At 40.5% G+C, this 15,894-nt stretch overlaps 1 protein-coding gene across 1 annotated transcript in view; it reads right to left on the minus strand.

Annotated features, from left to right (window-relative positions):
* Positions 1-15,894, minus strand: part of CCDC91 (coiled-coil domain containing 91) — a gene marked incomplete at its 3' end in the record, with an annotated part of 78,713 nt that overhangs the window by 18,308 nt on the left and 44,511 nt on the right. The window contains exons 5-6 of the mRNA XM_015414255.1: positions 14,326-14,514; positions 13,502-13,606 (exon numbers count right to left, since the gene is read on the minus strand). Of these exons, the coding sequence (XP_015269741.1) occupies positions 13,502-13,606; positions 14,326-14,514 (294 nt within the window). The remainder of the gene's footprint in view (positions 1-13,501; positions 13,607-14,325; positions 14,515-15,894) is intronic.

Genomic DNA, 15,894 nt, shown 5'->3' on the forward strand with positions numbered 1-15,894 from the left:
CAATATCAGGATTTTAAAAGACATTCCATTTGACATAAGACAGAAGAGAAAGAACTATAAAGAATTAATCCTTTTCCTACAAACAAATGGCATCAGTTACAGATGGCTAATTCCAGAAGGCATCATTTTCAAATTCCATGATAAAAAAGAAAAGATTGACTCTGCTCTTAAAGCACATGACTTTCTGCGAACACAGCTCGGAGAACCAGCTGAGGACAAAAAGGAAGAAGAAGAAAGCAAATCTAATGGCAAGTTGGGCTTGGGGTTGTCGGACAAGAACTCCCCCTCTGAAAAGGGGGCGGCTGCCCCCAAAAGCTCATATAAACTGAGAATTAGAAAAGATAAGAATAAATAAGGGCTGAAGGACTCTGAATTGTGCCTGAAAAAATGTTGAAATAACTTTGAGATGCTCTGGGGATTTCTTTAAACAGTTAAAGGGATGGCTAATCGATAAGCAATTTAGCATAACGGACTATGTTCATTGTATTACTAGCTTTTTAAAATAATATTGACATAAGCTGATGTATTGATCTCCTACTCTTGGGTTTTTAGTTAGTAGTGGGTATTTTTTTCTTTCTCCTTAGATGTAGTTCCCCTCCCTATATTTTCAGTTATAGTTTGTAGTCTTTAAAAAAACCAATAAAAAATTCCCCTTATGGGGATCCAAAAAAGAAAAGAAAAGTACTGCCTTAACCCTTGTATTCCCTGCACTATGAAGTGGTCCTGAGTCACTGCCTGGCTGCTGTGGTCAATTGGATGAGGGTGAACAAGTCAAAACTGAATCCTGACAAGACAGAGGTGATGCTGGTCGGGAACGCTGAGCTCTTGGAAGGTACTGTACTTCCCACATTTGATGAGGTTCAGCTGACCCTCGCTGGATTAGTTTGTTCATTTAAAACAGTTATATCCCTCCTATGCACAATGCCCAAGGCAGCCTGCAAAATACACCGAAACAATTAAGCACATGGATTAAAATACATAAAGGCAAAAATGCAACATTGCCATTATCAGCTGCTAGAGACAATCACTACTTATTTGCATTAAAGCCATGTCAAAATGATTCTGCATGTTCTACAAAAGAAAGGTAGTGCAGGAACTTTCGGTACTACTTCTGGCAGGCTGTTCCAAAATGTGGGAGCAGGAACTGAAAAGAATCGTACATCGGCTGCAGCTGAGTTGACCTCCTGCACAGAAGAGACCATCAGAAATGGGGCACTGGATCATCCACAGAAAGGTGGTCCATGACATATGCAGGTCCCAGTCCGTAAAAGGCTATAAGGTACCAACGAGCACCTTGAATTATGCACCCAGAAACAAACAGGTAACCAATGTAGCTGCTGAAGTTCAGGTATTATATGATTATAGTGGTGTCCCCAGTCAATAGTCTAGCGGATTCTATACCAGCTGAAGTTTCCAAACAGTTTTCAGGGCCAATCCTATGTATAATGCATTAAATAGGAACATAAGAAGAGCCTTACAATAATCTAGTCTCAAGATTACAATGACATGGATCAGCATGATCAAGACAGGGGGCCAGGTGGTACAGATAGTAAGAAGTATTCCTAGCCGCTTCCTCAGTTTGCTTTTCTAATTTCACTCCCTGGCTTTCACAGTGACAGAGAAGCAGGTGGTCACGCCAGCAATTTGTACTGGTGGCAACCCCACACAATTGGCATTCCTACCAGCATCATGTCAGTTTTTGTTGGACTCAGTTTCAGCTTGTTCTCTCGTACCCCTTGGCCGTTGCTTTCAGACATTGAGGCTGCCACTTCTGGTGGCTTGGGTAGTAGTGGGGGTCATCTGCATATTAGTGACAACCAACCCCAAGGCTCCAGGTGATCTCCATCAAAAGACATGCACACAGATGTGAAAGAATGCTGTTGAAAGGATCAACCCTTGTGGGGCACCACTGGTCATGTTTCACCGATGTGCTCACTCTCACTCACAGCCACCTTTTGGGATCTGTCAGTCAGATAGAAGTTGAACCATTTTAGTGCCAGACCTTTTATCCTAGGCTTCCAGACACTTGGTCAAGAAAGTATGACAACAGTATCAAAAACTGCCAAAAGGATCAATAAAACCAACAAGGAGTTCCCCTCATCAAGGCTGTAGTTTATAGCACTGTTTGTTGTACATCATTTGCACTCATTTGGTTTTGAGTTTTTGTAATCTGGCAGCTACACAGCTTTCAGTATATCTTACACTTTTTGGATCCCATCGTTTATTCTAATTTTGCAGCCTGCTTTAAGTTCCAACAAGAAAGGCAGACTGTAAGTACAACAAACAAATAGATGTTTGCATGTATGAGAACTTTTGGAACAAAGGCCTACTCCTTTGTCCAAGAGAGTCACAGTGCAATCCTAAACAGAGTTACACCCTTCTAACCCCACTGACTTCAGTGGGTTTAGAAGGGTGTAACTCTGTCTTGGGATTGCCCTGTATACTTCCTGTGCATATTCATCATTTCCAGTCCATCTCTGAGTGAGTGGGCCACCTTCTGCTTCCTTGGCAGAAAGCTAAGTTTCCTTATTTCCATCAGACTTGAAAGTGACCATCAACTAGACTGTGCAATTAACAGATTTTTAAAAATGAAGTGTAATTGACTGCTGATCAAGTGACTCAAGAACAATACCAATATTTTATGTTACAAAAATCGACACAATTAAGCACGGTATGGTTACATATGATGTTCATTAAGCTACATATTGAATATGGGTTTTACTTTTAGCAACCATAGACTTCTGTATTGGGGAAGATTTTTTCAGATGCATTTTTCAAGGGTCGTGATCAGAACCTTATAAAAGCTCTCAAAATTTATTATTTTTAAGGTTATGCAACTGACATAATATAAAAGAAATTGTTCATAGTGTGGGAAGTTTCTTGACTACTGTGTTATGTTCAAAGATTTTAAAGCGATTCTAGGTCCCAGGTTTGTAAAACTGAAAATGCTACCTTAAGAATCTATTTGGTTTTCTGGAAAGTGAGGTGGCAACAGAAATGTATTATCTAAATGAGTTGTGTCCGAATCCTATACAGCTTCCGGACCACCAGCTCTCCTTCGGCAGCTGTGATCTCTCCTTGATCACTGGAGAGTGGCCTCTTGGACGTACTATCTGTGCAGCAAGTTAAACAAGTACATGAAGAATAATATTGATGGTAGAACAAAGTTTGAGTCCAATGACATATGCCAATAGAGGTCTGTGTGTGTGTGTATGTGTGTGAGTCCAAAGGCACCTTAAGACCAACTAAGTTTTATTCAAGGTATAAGCTGGAAGCTTATACCTTGAATAAAGCTTTGTTGGTCTTAAAGGTGTCACTGGACTCAACTTTTGTTCTGCTGCTTCAGACCAACATGGCTATCCACCTGAATCAATACTCAGGGTAATTTTCCTCAGCTCAAGAATGTTCTTCCTCCGCAGATTCAACAACATTGAACAAGCTTTGGAACTTCCTTGGATTGTGTAGATATGTTGTAAATGGGGAATATGCATACCTCTCCCAATCAGTAACATCTCACATGACCAAGAAAAAGATCAGTCTCCCAAGTTCTCTGGGAACTGCAGAGAATGGAGGGATTTACCTTCTTTGACAACAAATTATTACAGGATATTAAAAGCCAGGACAAAAATTGGTGTACTCCTAATTTTTTATTGACTATTGATGAAGTGTCTGATTTTTTAAAAAACTTGGCATTAAGTTTTATAGAATGGTTATTAATTCTAAACCTTTATGAAGGTAAAATAGATGTGCATTTTTGGTGAACCTAAGTCACCTGAATTGTCTTAATCACCCTACATTTGACTCGGGTTTAACAATCTGGCCAGGGAGATTGGTTGCTTTAACAAGTAAAAGATCTGTTTGCATTTAGAGTTCTTGTATTAATCAAAAGTATAATTCAAAATCTCTGCTCATGCAGTGAAATACGCCATTCAAACTGCAGAACTTACATTTGCTTAGGGGAGTTATGAAATGAAGAATTCTATACACAAATAAGGACAGATCCCTTATTTGAAGACCTAAATTTCCCAAACTTTCAAGAACTAAGTGCTGGTAATTACTGGGCAGTGTGTTTCTCCATGATGTCGCAAGTAAATGACCATATTGTTTGGTTTGGTGTAGTGGTTAAGTGCATGCACTCTAATCTGGGAGAACTGGGTTTGATTCCCCACTCCTCCACTTGCAACTGCCATAGTTCTGTCAGAGCTGTTCTTGAAAGAGCTCTCTCAGCCCCACCTACCTCACAGGGTGTCTGTTGTGGGGAAGGGAAGGGAAAGGAGTTTGTAAGCCACTCTGAGACTCCGAGTGAAGGGCGAGGTATGAATCCAATCTCTTCTCTTCTTCTCCTTAACAGTATGTCAATATTCATATGCTGCACCATTATAAATGCATGGACTATTATTTATTTAAACATGTTTATGCTACCCAATCAGGTCCACAAAGCAGAGAACATAACATTCAAATATTTCAACCATTAAAATACAGTTAAAAATATAAAATTCAATTAAAAGCACATAAATAACTCTAGAAGGAGGGCCATTATGCCAATTTATCATGTTCAACCACAAAAGTAATAATTCTTGCTCCTGGTTCACTCTTTTGCAAAGAAAAGTAGGTATTAACACAATGCTCTTGAGACAGAGGACAGCAAATTTAGTCTTCAAAGATTATGGCTTAGTTACAATGAACCACAAGTGGAATAACTCTCATCATTTATGTCTTAGTTGAAGAATCCTGAAGAGCTGCTCCTGAAAGGCAATGGGCCACCCAGGAAATGTATACGACGTGGAACAACTGCAATGGCAAAGGGAAACTACACTTCTAGACTATACCTGGCTGCCCCCTTTGTAAAATCTTGTAACCAGTTACACAACACCAGTATACTGATGTCCATCTGTAACTTCAGACTGGAAGTACCCATTTTTAATGGGCAGACAAAGGCTCCTAAGCAAGCTCAAAAATCATGGGATAAAAGGACAAGTCCTTTTATGGATCAAAAACTGGCTAATTAATAGAAAACAGAGAGTGAGTATAAATGGGCAGTTCTCCCAGTGGAGGGGTGTAAGCAGTGGGGTACCACAGGGATCAGTACTTGGTCCACTGCTTTTTAACTTGTTCATTAATGATTTGGAGTTGGGAGTAAGCAGTGAAGTGGCTAAATTTGCGGATGATACAAAGTTGTTCAGGGTGGTGAAAACCAGTGAGGATTGTGAGGCACTCCAAAGGGATCTGTCAAAGTTGGGCGAGTGGGCGTCAACATGGCAAATGGGGTTCAATGTGGCCAAGTGCAAGGTGATGCACATTGGAGCCAAAAATCCTAACTATAAATACACGTTGATGGGGTCTGAACTGGCAGAGACAGATCAAGAGAGAGATCTTGGAGTTGTAGTAGATAACTCACTGAAAATGTCGAGACAGTGTGTGACTGCAATAAAGAAGGCCAATGCTATGCTGGGGATTATTAGGAAGGGTATTGTAAACAGATCAGCCAATATCATAATGCCGCTATATAAATCAATGGTGCGACCTCATCTGGAATACTGTGTGCAATTCTGGTCACCACACCTTAAAAAGGATATTATAGCTTTGGAAAAAGTGCAGAAAAGAGCAACTCGAATGATAAAAGGGTTGGAACACTTTCCCTATGAGGAACGGTTAAGGCGCTTAGGGCTCTTTAGCTTGGAGAAACGACGACTGAGGGGTGACATGATTGAGGTTTATAAGATTATGCATGGGAAAGAGCAGGTAGAGAAAGAGGTACTTTTCTCCCTTTCTCACAATACAAGAACCCGTGGGCACTCCATGAAATTGCTGAGCGGTCGGGTTAGAACGGATAAAAGGAAGTACTTCTTCACCCAAAGAGTGATTAACACTTGGAATTCACTGCCACAGGAAGTGGTGGCAGCTACAAGCATGGACGGCTTCAAAAGGGAATTAGATAAGCATATGGAGCAGAGGTCCATCAGTGGCTATTAGCCACAAGGTATAGATAGGGACTCTGGGGCAAGTGATGCTCTGTCATCTTGGTGCTTGGGGGGGGTCAACAGTGGGAGGGCTTCTAATGTCCTGGCCCCACTGGTGGACCTCCTGATGGCACTGGTATTTCTGGCCACTGTGGGATACAGAGTGTTGGACTGGATGGGCCTTTGGCCTGATCCAACATTGGCATCTCTTATGTTCTTATGTTCTTATGACATCACAAACTGATCACTTGAAGGATAGTAAGTTACCACCACTTCTTATACAGCTTTTTTTTTTGTGCTCTATAAGAGTACTACAGATGAAAGTAGCTTCCATCAGCTCCTATGATTCTGTTTTGTCTCCAAAGTGGAAGCATTAAACCCAGGTAAGAGTAATATAATATTGACAGGCAAGAAGCTACCCCTGTGCTATTGCACACTCCCAGTATCTCATTTAAAATATCAACTTACAGATGAAACTTCAGCATGTTACCCTAATGACCGATGTTTACAGATGTACTAATATTGCACATATAGCAGCTATGGACACAGCTTCATTGAGACTCTGGGCATGTGCAAGGTCACATATTCAAAGTTCTGGTTATGACCTTCATGGTCCAGGACACAAACATCTAAATGACTGCCTCCCCATGCACTAACTATGATCCTCAGCCTACCTGGTGTCAACTAAAGTCTATGCCTTTCCCAACACAACTCCCACTTCGTAGAACAGGGACCCTGAGGAGGTGGGGGGAGCAGTCTTTAGAAACTTTCAGAAGGCACTTCAAGGACATTTTATTTGCAGAGATTTTGATGAGTTATAACCCACAAGTATCTTGGGGAGTGTTAGTGGAATTATTTAGGGTCTTATTTTGAGGGTTCTCCATTGTGGTGTTTTTAATTATGATCTGTAAGCCTGAGGTTTCCTTGAGCTACAAGGAATGGAGGGATATAAATATTATAATAAATATTTTATGCCTTTTGCTGTTCGTCAAGCCCTAGACAAAGCCAACTTCCTTGACAAAGCCAAGCACTAAATGCTGGCTGATATAAAGATAAGAGACAAATGACAAGGCCAAATGCGCCTCCCTAAGGAAGGCATTCAACAATTTTGGACAGCAACTGAAAACAGGTATTTTGCTGTGTAAGCTACAGAATGGTGTTCAGGGCATTACATTTCACCGCAGTAACCTCCAGCAAAACAGACTCTGTGGTTCTAGAAGTTTCAGAAAATGTAGTTACAGAACGAAACATGAAAAAGGAATTTTTAATTATCTGTTTTTGAAAAAGGAATTTCAAATCCCCTGGCTAAACCTTTCAAGAGCAATGGGCACTGCCATATGCCCAAATATGTTTAATCAATTTTCAAAAAGACAAGCGACTGGGTAATTTCATTGTTGTTGTTTTGTTCTGGGCTTTTCTCACAGTGCTGCATAATCTGAGACTCTTCTGTGGCCTAAAAAAATTCCTGGAATGTAATCTATAAATTTAATGGCAGGTATAGTAGATAGTTTTTTAACACCAATTTTCATTATTAGTATTCTGTCTCCTCTATGTCTGCACCTAAAACCAACCTAAATATTTTGTTAGAAGATGGTATTTAACAGGATATGTCATATTGGTTTTAAAAGAAAACATACATTTTTAGTGCTTCTTAGCCACAGAAAGCACCTACCTCCAAGATACACTTCCAACCTTCCTTAACCATCTTGTTCATATTCATGTATACTAAGCAAAACAATATTATCTAACAATTTAAAGGTGGACTTCAAACATTCATAGTCTTCAACTAAGGCTGGGACCATATCCATGTTCAAATAAAACAAGATAACAGGAAATGCATCTCCTTCAACTGGGCCTGCCCCAATAAAGGAGAGCGCATATGTGTGTGGGTTGGGGGATAACTGTAATAGCAAAAGAGGCACACAGGAAATGAATCACAGAATCAGAGAATCACAGAGTTGGAAAGGGCCATACAGGCCTTCTAGTCCAACTCCCTGCTCAATGCAGGATTAGCCTAGAGCATCCCTGACAAGTGTTTGTCTAGCCACTGCCTAAAGACTGCCAGTGAGGGGGAGCTCGCCACCTCCCTAGACAGCTGATCCAGTACCTTCCCTCTTACTGTAAAAAGGCTTTTCCTAATATCCAGCCAGTACCTTCCCACCCTTAATTTAAGCCCATTATTGCAAGTCCCATCCTCTGCTGCCAACAGGAACAGCTCCCTGCCCTCCTCTAAGTGACAGCCCTTCAAGAGAGCAATCATGTCCCCCCCCCCAGCCTCCTCTTTTCCAGACTGAACATTCACCGAGCCCTTGCCTCATCTCCACACAGTCCCTCCTTCTCATAACTTAGCTTTCACTTACATACCCTGTTGCTTATTCTAGGGGGGAAAAAAAACCCAGACCACCATCCCCACATCCACCTTCACACTGGAATGGAGAAATCCTGTACTGCAAGGGACAAGTTTGTCATCACTGCTAGAGATGCAATATGTCTGGGAGTGCTGGAGCCATGGGGGGGAAGTGAGTGCTGGGGGCAGCAAGTTTTGGGGGAAATGGAAATATATGCAATATATGCAAATTTATCCACTGGGGGGAAAACCTGGAAAACTCCCCCTCCCCCGAACTCTTCCAGGGTTTCCCCAAGGTCTTCATATAGCTAATCATCACATCTCGTTTGATCCAATCATTTTCTCTATCCAGCATCTGGGTACAGTGGCAGATAAGCACTACACAAAAACAACATCTCCAGTAGTCCTTAAATAGATTAGAAGAGCAAAGATGCAACAGCTTCCTAATAATTACTAGGGCTGCAAGCTTTGATCAGGGTATCATTCAACAAAAGCTATAGTGGATTTAATAACATCTATGTGGCCCTAACAGGTTTTTAATGTAATTGCTGCTACCTCTTGAATTTTACTGTTTAATGATTTTAATGTAATGTATAATTGTAACGAGTCACTGACTATGTTTTGTTGTGATCCGCCCTGAGATTTTGGGGAGGGCAGAATAAAAATCCAATAAACAAACAAACATATTCAAGAGCACCCTTCCTTCTAGCAACAGATATGGCACCTTTCATGTTTGGAGATACTGAAAGATCTCTGAGAGATATATATACTTTAAATAAATTTGCATATTACCAAATTCAGATAATCAACAACAGTCTAATTGGCTGATGGCTCTAAAGAGTTTCATTACACACACATAAACTGTGTAAGTTAGGGCTCTACCAGATCAGAAAACCAAAGTTTTTCCAGTATGGCAAACATGAGCATGATTGCACCTGAAAGCTCTCTCACAGTAGCCACTTCCACATGGATACCCTACAATAAGACAATTACAAAAAACACTGACCCCACAAATGTTTCTTCCGCTCAACCAGGAGAGGGGCCTTTCTGTACTCTCCTTTCAATCCCTGTTCACCACAATGTCCTCCAAGCGATTCTGTACTAAAAATCGAATTCAACCTTCGTTTCAGCCTGCTGTTGCCCTAGGTTATTTGGATGCTGTTTTGCCCTGGACTTAAATTGCCTCGACTTGAACAGAGAAAATCCAGAGTGGCAGGCAAATGTGGAAAGGACCAGTAGCTATCAAAAGCTTTTACTAGTCCAGAGCTAACTCTAAGCAGAAAGGACTACTTCACACGTGTAATATCACAGGCTGCACTTATAAGCAAAGCCAGGTATTTTGAATTGTCAGCTGTAAAACTACACTGAATCATTAACAACAAAATACACTGTTGAGAAGAATTTTTCCACCAAGGTTTCAAAATCTATTTTTATTAATCTGATATTTCCTAATGCATATTGGTTACAATGTAATAATGATCTGAGATGCAAAAACTGAGATTTGAAACTCAAATTATTCTCAGTCAGCTCCATGAAACTAACTTTCTGAACTGCTTCACTGCAAAAAAAAAAAAGCCCCTTTAGAAATTTATGTATTTTGCAGTTACTACTGAAAATGATCAGGCAGTAGCATTACTCTGGAATGCGCATAGGTAAAGGTTTCCCTTGCTCGAAAGGAGACAGGAGCTCACCCTGTCTTGCGGCACCCGGGTCTTGAACCGCTGAACTACTGACCTTCCACAGCCTGCAGTTCAGCGTCTTAACCACTTGAGCCACCGCAGCTGCAAATAAGGAAAACCAGATCCATTTTTGATCCTAAATCTCAACAGAGATATTTAACTGGACTGTTTTTGCTTTCCCCTACTATCCACAATTCGGATATTGTGAATTAAAACTAGCGGAATCCAGCCAGTTTTAAAATATGCAAGTTTCAAAGACAAGGAAAAAGGGAGGGAAAGACATAAAGAAGAAGCATTTTTAAGTGCTTCCAAATCAAGTTTGGGGTTTGAGTTTAATTCAAAAGAATAGAGAAAGGATGCCAAAGATTTTTTTAAAATAATCTTGCAACTATATTTGAAATCAAAGCCCAAACCACATAAGTTACATTGTTTTTTGAGAACATGATCCTATTCACATTCTAATTATGTCAGTGATAGGGAGCTTTGGTGTAATTAAAAAATTTCCAACTGCCTTTGCAGGAAAGATCGGTAGACTACGCAAGAGCATAGCTCAACATGTGGACATCAAACAATTACCTCTCTTCATAACTCCAACCTGAAGATCCAGTATTTGTTTACACTCGATTTTCCCTTGAAGCAGGACCATAAGAAGAGCCCTGCTGGATCAGACAAGTGGTCCATCTAGTCCACCATTCTATCTCACACTACGGCCAACCAGTTCCTCTGGACAGCCAACAACAGGACGCAGAGGCCAAGACCTTCCCCTGATGCTGCCTCCTGGCTCTGGGATTCAGAGGTTTGGTGCTTTTGGCTTTTCCTAATTTTATATACATGCCCTCTAGTTCACTGAAGACATTTTCATGTACCTGACAAAATGTATTTCAGCCCAGGAAAAGCTTATGCCACCATAACTATTAGGCTTCAAAGTGCCATAGCAATTACTGCATTGGAAGCAGACCTTTCCCAACTTCACATTTTCAGAACAGCCCACTGAGACGAAGATTGCCAGCCCTGGGTTGGGAAATTCCTGGAGATTTGGGGCTGTGCTTGGGGGAAGGTGGAGTTTTGGGACAGGGAGGGAGCTCAGCAGGGATAGGATGCCACAGAGTCCACCCTCCAGAGATGTCATTTTCTCCAGGGGAACTGACCTCACCAATCATTCCAGGCCCCACCTCGAGGCTGGCAAACCTACTTATTTATTAGACTTTTATACCACCCTCCCCACAAGTGGGCTTAGGGCAGTTCACAATACATCTATAAAAACATACACATCGAAATAAAATGTCTAAAACACAGATCTAATTAAACTTATCCCCAACCCTGTTATGACACCATAATGCAGTTCTAGCCCCCCAATTTGTAATTAAAAGTTAACAGTTAACAATGGGGGGAGGGGAGGGGAAGCAGTCGGCAAGGCAGTTAACATTAGCCATTAAAACTGCTATAAAAATGTTGCTGTCCTCAACCGTATGCTTGGCGGAACGTCTCTGCCTTGCAGACTCTGCAGAATTGCAATAGATTCCACAGGGCCATGATGTTAGTAGGCAGAGAGACCCCTGAAAAAAGTACTGACAGGGGTTGAGGGAGCATTGTGGGAGAAAAGCCACACAGAACAAGGAGTAACACTGAGAAGGGGAAAGCAGGCAGAATCACCTTCCCCTCCTGCCAGCTGAGGATCTAGCACTAGCAAAGCTTTGGCAAATCTTGCCTGATTCCCCTTCCTCGCTGTAGCCTTCCATTCCACATGGCTTTTTGTCCACAGGGTTCCCCCAACTTTTGAACATGCCTTTTCAGGGGCGTCCAAGGTCTACTGTGGGAAGGAAGAGACAGGGAAGATCAGCTTGCACAAAGACAATGGTCCAACCCTTTGCTGGTTTTGCATAAGAATCAACCACCTTCACATTTTTCCAGAAAGTTCTCAAGATTTCTTTAGGCACAGATGCATTTTGCTTCTTAGCTGCCCATGCCAGAAGCCTAATATCCAGCTATTTTTGCCCAAAAGGGGGAACTGCTGGCAAGCTTGGCAGCTGCAATTTTCAGTTTCCAAGCTTACTTGGTATATGGCCATAGGTGCTGGCCACAGCACAGCAGAAGATAAACATGGAGGACCAGAACAAAATTAGGATCGAAAGTTGTACTAGCAGAACACATATAACATTCTAGTTACATGAAAAAAATTGTAGCAGCTAGCTCCTACAAGCATGATTCATTTCCCTATCTGGACTTCAGAATATACTTTAAAGGCTAGAGAAAAGGAGATTAGGAATGGATGTATCAGTACTGATGCAACTTCTCTTACATTCTTGAATTTTGCAAAGTTGTAAGTTCTTACATATGTACTCTAAGGACTCTGATACTGAAATCTATGTACTGAATTGATTTACCATGAGGAAGGAATGCCAACTTTATTGTAAACATATTTAAAATGTTGTATTTAAACATGGACGCAGGAAGCTGCCCTATATTGAGTCATACCATCAGCCTATCAAGGTCAGTATTGTCTACTTTGACTGGAAGTGGCTCTCCAAGTCACACAGCTTCATCCAATGTTCCCTCTAAGCTGAGTTAGTGTGAGCTAGCTCACAGTTTTTTAGCCTCCGGCTCACACATTTTTGTCTTAGTTCAGGAAGGATAGCTCCAGAGCAAACTAATTTATGCAGTGGCCAAATCGCTCGCTCACAACTTTAATGCCAATAGTTCACACCATAGAATTTTTGTCACAAGACTCCACAGCTTAGAGGGAGCATTGGCCTCATCCCTTATTAACCATGTGATTTGAGTTATGTACTGCATCATATATATGGCTTTTATGGCCAGGTTATGGCTAAGGTAATACAAACTGAAGAACAGGAATCTGCTAATTTAAGGTTCTGACAAGCTTCTTACAATCAAGGAGCATGAAGAACTACTTTATAAAAAAAAATATGAAGAACTACTTTATATCGCTATAAGGCACAGAGTACAGAATTTCTGGACTTTTTGAATTTATTACAGTTCTAGTGCAATCCTAAACAGAGTTACACCTTTCTAAGCTCACTGAATTCACGGCAAGAATTCTACTTGCATTCAAATCAAACAATTGCAAATGATTTCAAGAGGAGAAAATCAAACAACACTGCAAAGGAAAAGAATAAACTGGATATTTTACTGGATTGATTAGAAGGTTTGTAAAAATGCTGGAAACAAACCGGGAAAAGTTTTATGGTACTCAGCAGATTGGGAAAAAATAATAATATTGTTAGAAACTGGATTTTAACATCTGACAGCGCCTTAATCATTCTTTAGGGAGTTGAGAAACAAAATGTTGGCATCTGAATAAAGATGTACTATATAATCAACAGCTTTCAGCATCATACTTTCCTCTGCCACTAAGGAAAAAAAAATCAATCTCTTTATTAAAAGTTATAGTTTGTTAGTCCTGAAAACAACTGGAAAAGAAAAAAAACACTGTACGGCATTTTAGCTTTATATCCCCCCCCCCAAAAAAAAAGTAAAAGAAAAACAATTAATGTTACCTGGAGCTTACTGTATCTATCTTGGTGTGAAATTAATTTATCCTCCTTGTCTTTCAGGAAATCAGTTTCCAGAATCCTGTATTTTTCCAACAAGTCTTCCAACTCCTCCAAAAATAGATTGAACAAACAACAAATAGGATTTATGAATGCATTGTATTTACTAACACCTATCCTTAAATACAATACTAGGCTATCCACAAAATATCTACAGCATACCATCTAATTTGACTGAAGGAACAGCATCATTGAGCACTTTAATTGTTATATATCTTGTTTTTACATGTTTTATATATTTTGGCATTTGGTGCCCTTAACTGTAAGCTGCCCTGAGCCCGTTCGTGGGGAGGGCGGGATAGAAATTTAATAATAAATAAAATAAATAAATAAAAGTACCCCAAAGTTCATAATTAGCCAAATCTTTGGGTCAAGAAATGATACAACAAATTGCTGTTTGTAAGTTGTTTTTAAACTTAGTAAGATGAACAGTATTAAAGTGACTGCCCTTAGAAATTTATTAACTCTCTATAAAAAGGCAGTCCCTTGCACACCACCAAGACAACATTTTTCTACCATGTTCTCTAAAGGCACTCAACTTTTTTTTTTCTTTTTTCTAAAATGTTCCAAATAAGTCAAACTGAGTCAGACACCCAGCATGGAAAACAAACCAAAACAGTTAGAGTTTGGCAAAGCTAGCAGCAACTGAAGACAGGATCTTGGACTGGAAAGTGTTAGACAACCCTAACGGTTGGTGGTGTTGCCAGCTATGACCATAATGAAACTGCCCGTGTATTTCAAAAGCTGATTTAATGGAGCTCAAGTTATACCTTTTTTATTTTACATTTTTCTTCGTCAGCTACTTTCAGTTTAACTTCTAGACTTGCAAGTGTTTTTTGAAGATGATTCTTTGATTCGTTTAATTCCAGTTTTTCACCATTGTTATCATCATCTAAATCTTCAGGCAGACTCAATGTAGAAACTGGTACTTCCAAAGATGGGCCAATTGATAATGGAACCTATTTTATGGGACACAAGATGCACAAAGAGTACAATTAAGGGAAGATTTTTGTTTTGTTTTGGGGGTGCCTGTCAAAACTTTTATGCAGTTCTGCTTTTTAAAATTCATTATAACATAGAATGTTCTCTTAACATCCTTATACCTGGTCGATCTGTGAACACTGAAAATGAAGCACTATTGAGAATGATTATTCGAAGAATGAGCAAACCTTCCCTGGGAATAATACCACCAAATGATTTACCTGATGCTCAATACATAGGGTTACCAGCTGTCCTCTTTATAGAGGACATGTCCTCTTTTTTTGTGTCCATCCTCTTTCGGGCTCTTTTTTAAAAAATGATGAAAATATCCTCTTTTTGGGTGGGAAGGTTAGGAATATTTCTAGTTAGTAGCAATTTTGTTGTTGTTCAGTTGCACAGTCGAGTCCAACTCTTTGCGACCCCATGGACCACATCAGGCCAGGCTCTCCTGTCCTCTGTCGTCCTCCAGAGTTTGCTTAACTTCATGTTTGTTGCACCAATAACACTGTCTAACCATCTCATCCTTTGCCATCCCCTTCTTCTTTTACCTTCAATCTTTTCCAGCATCAGGGTCTTCTCCAGTGAGTGCTCCCTTCTCATTTGGTGGCCAAAGTATTTGAGCTTCAGCTTCAGTATCTGTCCTTCCAGGGAACAGTCAGGGTTGATTTATTTTAGGATTGAATGATTTGATCTCCTTGCAGTCCAAGGGACTCTCAAGAGTCTCTGTCTCTGTCAGACAAATTAACTTGAACCTCCAGCTTGCAATGTCCCTTTGGTAAGGTAACAGAAACCTCTATAGAGTTCTCACATGAAAACGTGCCCACGGCACCACATCCTGACAAGACACCAGCATCCCCAAGAGTTTTGCCAGTGACATGAGCGCCATTCTGTCCTGTTTTAATGTCTCTCCCAAGAGGCAAACTATCTTGCTTTCCCTCTCTTTGGAAATAAAAACTCTGTCTGTTACTGTGTCTATTATCACACCTAAATGAATCAGTCTCTGTGTTGGTTGTAAATGACTTTTCTCGAGGTTCACTACAAACTTGTGTTCCTGTAGCGTACTCACTATGACTTGAGTCGCCTGTATGCACCCCTGTCGTGATGTCACCTTGATAAGAATATCGTCCATATAAGGAAATAGCTCTATCCCCTTTAGTCAAGTCTCTGTGTTGGTTGTAAATGACTTTTCTCGAGGTTCACTACAAACTTGTGTTCCTGTAGCGTACTCACTATGACTTGAGTCGCCTGTATGCACCCCTGTCGTGATGTCACCTTGATAAGAATATCGTCCATATAAGGAAATAGCTCTATCCCCTTTAGTCTGAGGACTGCTACAAGGGTGACCAGAACTTTGGTAA

The sequence above is a fragment of the Gekko japonicus genome, unplaced genomic scaffold, assembly GCF_001447785.1.
Source record: "Gekko japonicus isolate JY-2015 unplaced genomic scaffold, Gekko_japonicus_V1.1 scaffold1333, whole genome shotgun sequence".
NCBI classification, from domain to species: domain Eukaryota; kingdom Metazoa; phylum Chordata; class Lepidosauria; order Squamata; family Gekkonidae; genus Gekko; species Gekko japonicus.